General features: G+C 50.6%; 1 protein-coding gene across 1 annotated transcript; it reads right to left on the minus strand.

Moving 5' to 3' along the window:
• Positions 1 to 323: 323 nt before the first annotated feature.
• Positions 324 to 1526, minus strand: LOC125534448 (putative glutathione S-transferase GSTU6). The gene is made up of 2 exons (XM_048697673.2): positions 1075 to 1526; positions 324 to 844 (listed from the first exon to the last, which is right to left on the minus strand). The coding sequence occupies exons 1-2, from the start codon at positions 1393 to 1395 to the stop codon at positions 419 to 421; spliced, it is 747 nt and encodes a 248-aa protein (XP_048553630.2). The 5' UTR covers positions 1396 to 1526; the 3' UTR covers positions 324 to 418.
• Positions 1527 to 1954: the final 428 nt, after the last annotated feature.

The following is a 1954-nucleotide window of genomic DNA, read 5'->3' on the forward strand; positions in this document are numbered from 1 at the left end:
TAGGCACCTCATTGGTCCCGGTTTGTGGCAAGAACCGGGACTAAAGGGGAGCCTTTGGTCCCGGTTCAGGCCACCAACCGGGACCAATGGTGGTGGGCCAGGAGCGAGGCCCATTGGTCCCGGTTCGTCCCACCAACCGGGACCAAAAGATCCAGACGAACCGGGACCAATGGCCCACGTGGTACGGCCGGCCCCCTGGGCTCACGAACCGGGACCAATGCCCACATTAGTCCCGGTTCTACACTGAACCGGGACTAATGGGCTGAGCGGGCCTGGACCATAGCCCTGTTTTCTACTAGTGTAGACGGAGAAAACAACATATGTAGCAACACCAACACGGTAACATTCTTGACACTAGGCAGTGGAAGTCAGAACAAAAGGATTCACCATGGAGCTCCCCCTCTGTCGTCACCTAAAATCATCTACTACATGCAGTCGCAATTTGCACAAGAAGTGAAGACAAAATTAAAATAACTTGCAGGGATTCACGCGAGCAGTGAGTAGGCACCGGCATGGCTAAGTCGACCAACTCGCCCACTTCTGGCATGAGTCCCTGAACCTTTTTCAACGAACAGAAGCAGTCCTGCCACGAAAGTAGGAGCGGCGTGGTGATAGGGTTGAAGGTCTTCACGCTGGGTTGTCTCTTATCGGTGACGCAGAGCCATGGAAGAAGGCCACCGAGCACCACATCCACATATCCAGGGCTATCGCCTCCAAAGAAGGGCTTGGAGCACTCTCTCAAAGCTCCCTCTAGCGTCTCCATAGCGGCCGCCACCTGGGCCCTCACCTCTGCCTTCTCCCTGCACGTTACGCTCCATGTCGCCTTCTCCATCGCCTTGACGAGCTGCACATGCACACGGCACAAGTTATAACAGGACCAGCACTAAAACCATTATTAAAAAGTTGAAAGCATGCGAAGTCGAAGAGAAAGCAAACTAATGGCGATCACACATGCGACATGCTTATGATGCACAGACCCAAGGTGAAACTCTTATGCAATTATGTATAATCTGCTTGATGCGATGATACGATTATTGAGAAAGACTTCTGTTATCAAGAAAAAAAATACAATACCGTGCCATCCATAAAGTCACCCCAGTAGCGAGCGAGAGCACGCTTGGAGGGTTCGTGAGGGAGGAGGGAGGAGCCGGCACCGGCGAAGGCCACGTCGAGGTACTGGATTAGGCTCAACGATGTCCCGTAGACAGGCTTGCCGTCGTGGATCAGCACCGGTAGCTTACTGTTGAGGAGCAGCTCATCGCTCTTGTAGTTCTTGAGGTCTTGCTCCTCCACGTACTCGTAGCTCAAGTCCTTGAGATGGAGCGCGAGTCGCACTCGCAAGACGTGCGGGCTCGCCCACGTCCGCAGCAGCTCCAGCTCGTCTCCTCCTGCCATGTCCTAGCTAGCTGCCTGGTGTCGAGCGATCAGCTCAATTAGGCCGGTTAGTTTGCACGTAGAGCTAGGTTAACTTGTGCTTCTGGGTTTTGCTTTTTCTTGCTATATATGCCTTCTTGAGGACATGTGGACCAAATTCTTGGGTTGATCAATGAAGTATGAACAATATCTTCTTAGCAGTTATACTATTCTTCGACAAGAAAAGTATTCAAGTATGTCAATATGCCAGCTGGGTACACGTCTACTGTTCTTTGACTTTGACTAGAATTCCATTATTTGAACATTGTTGGAGCACTCATCTACCTCGCCTCGTGGATTGTACACCACCCAATATTGCACTCGCCATCGATCTGCTGGCAAAGTACAGTCATGTGCCTACCAGGAAACATCGAGGAGACGTAAGAGAAATGCATGTTTGGATACTTTTAAGGGACTGAAAATCTTGGATTATTTTATAGAGAAGAAGGAACCATGACCTATCAGTGCTAGGCTATCTCTGACATTGGGTACCTAATAACTACCCATCACACCTCTGAGTCATGCACTATACACGTTACCA

The sequence above is a fragment of the Triticum urartu genome, chromosome 2A (genome assembly GCF_056163025.1).
Source record: "Triticum urartu cultivar PI428250 chromosome 2A, HENAU_Tu73, whole genome shotgun sequence".
In the NCBI taxonomy this organism is placed as follows: Eukaryota; Viridiplantae; Streptophyta; class Magnoliopsida; order Poales; family Poaceae; genus Triticum; species Triticum urartu.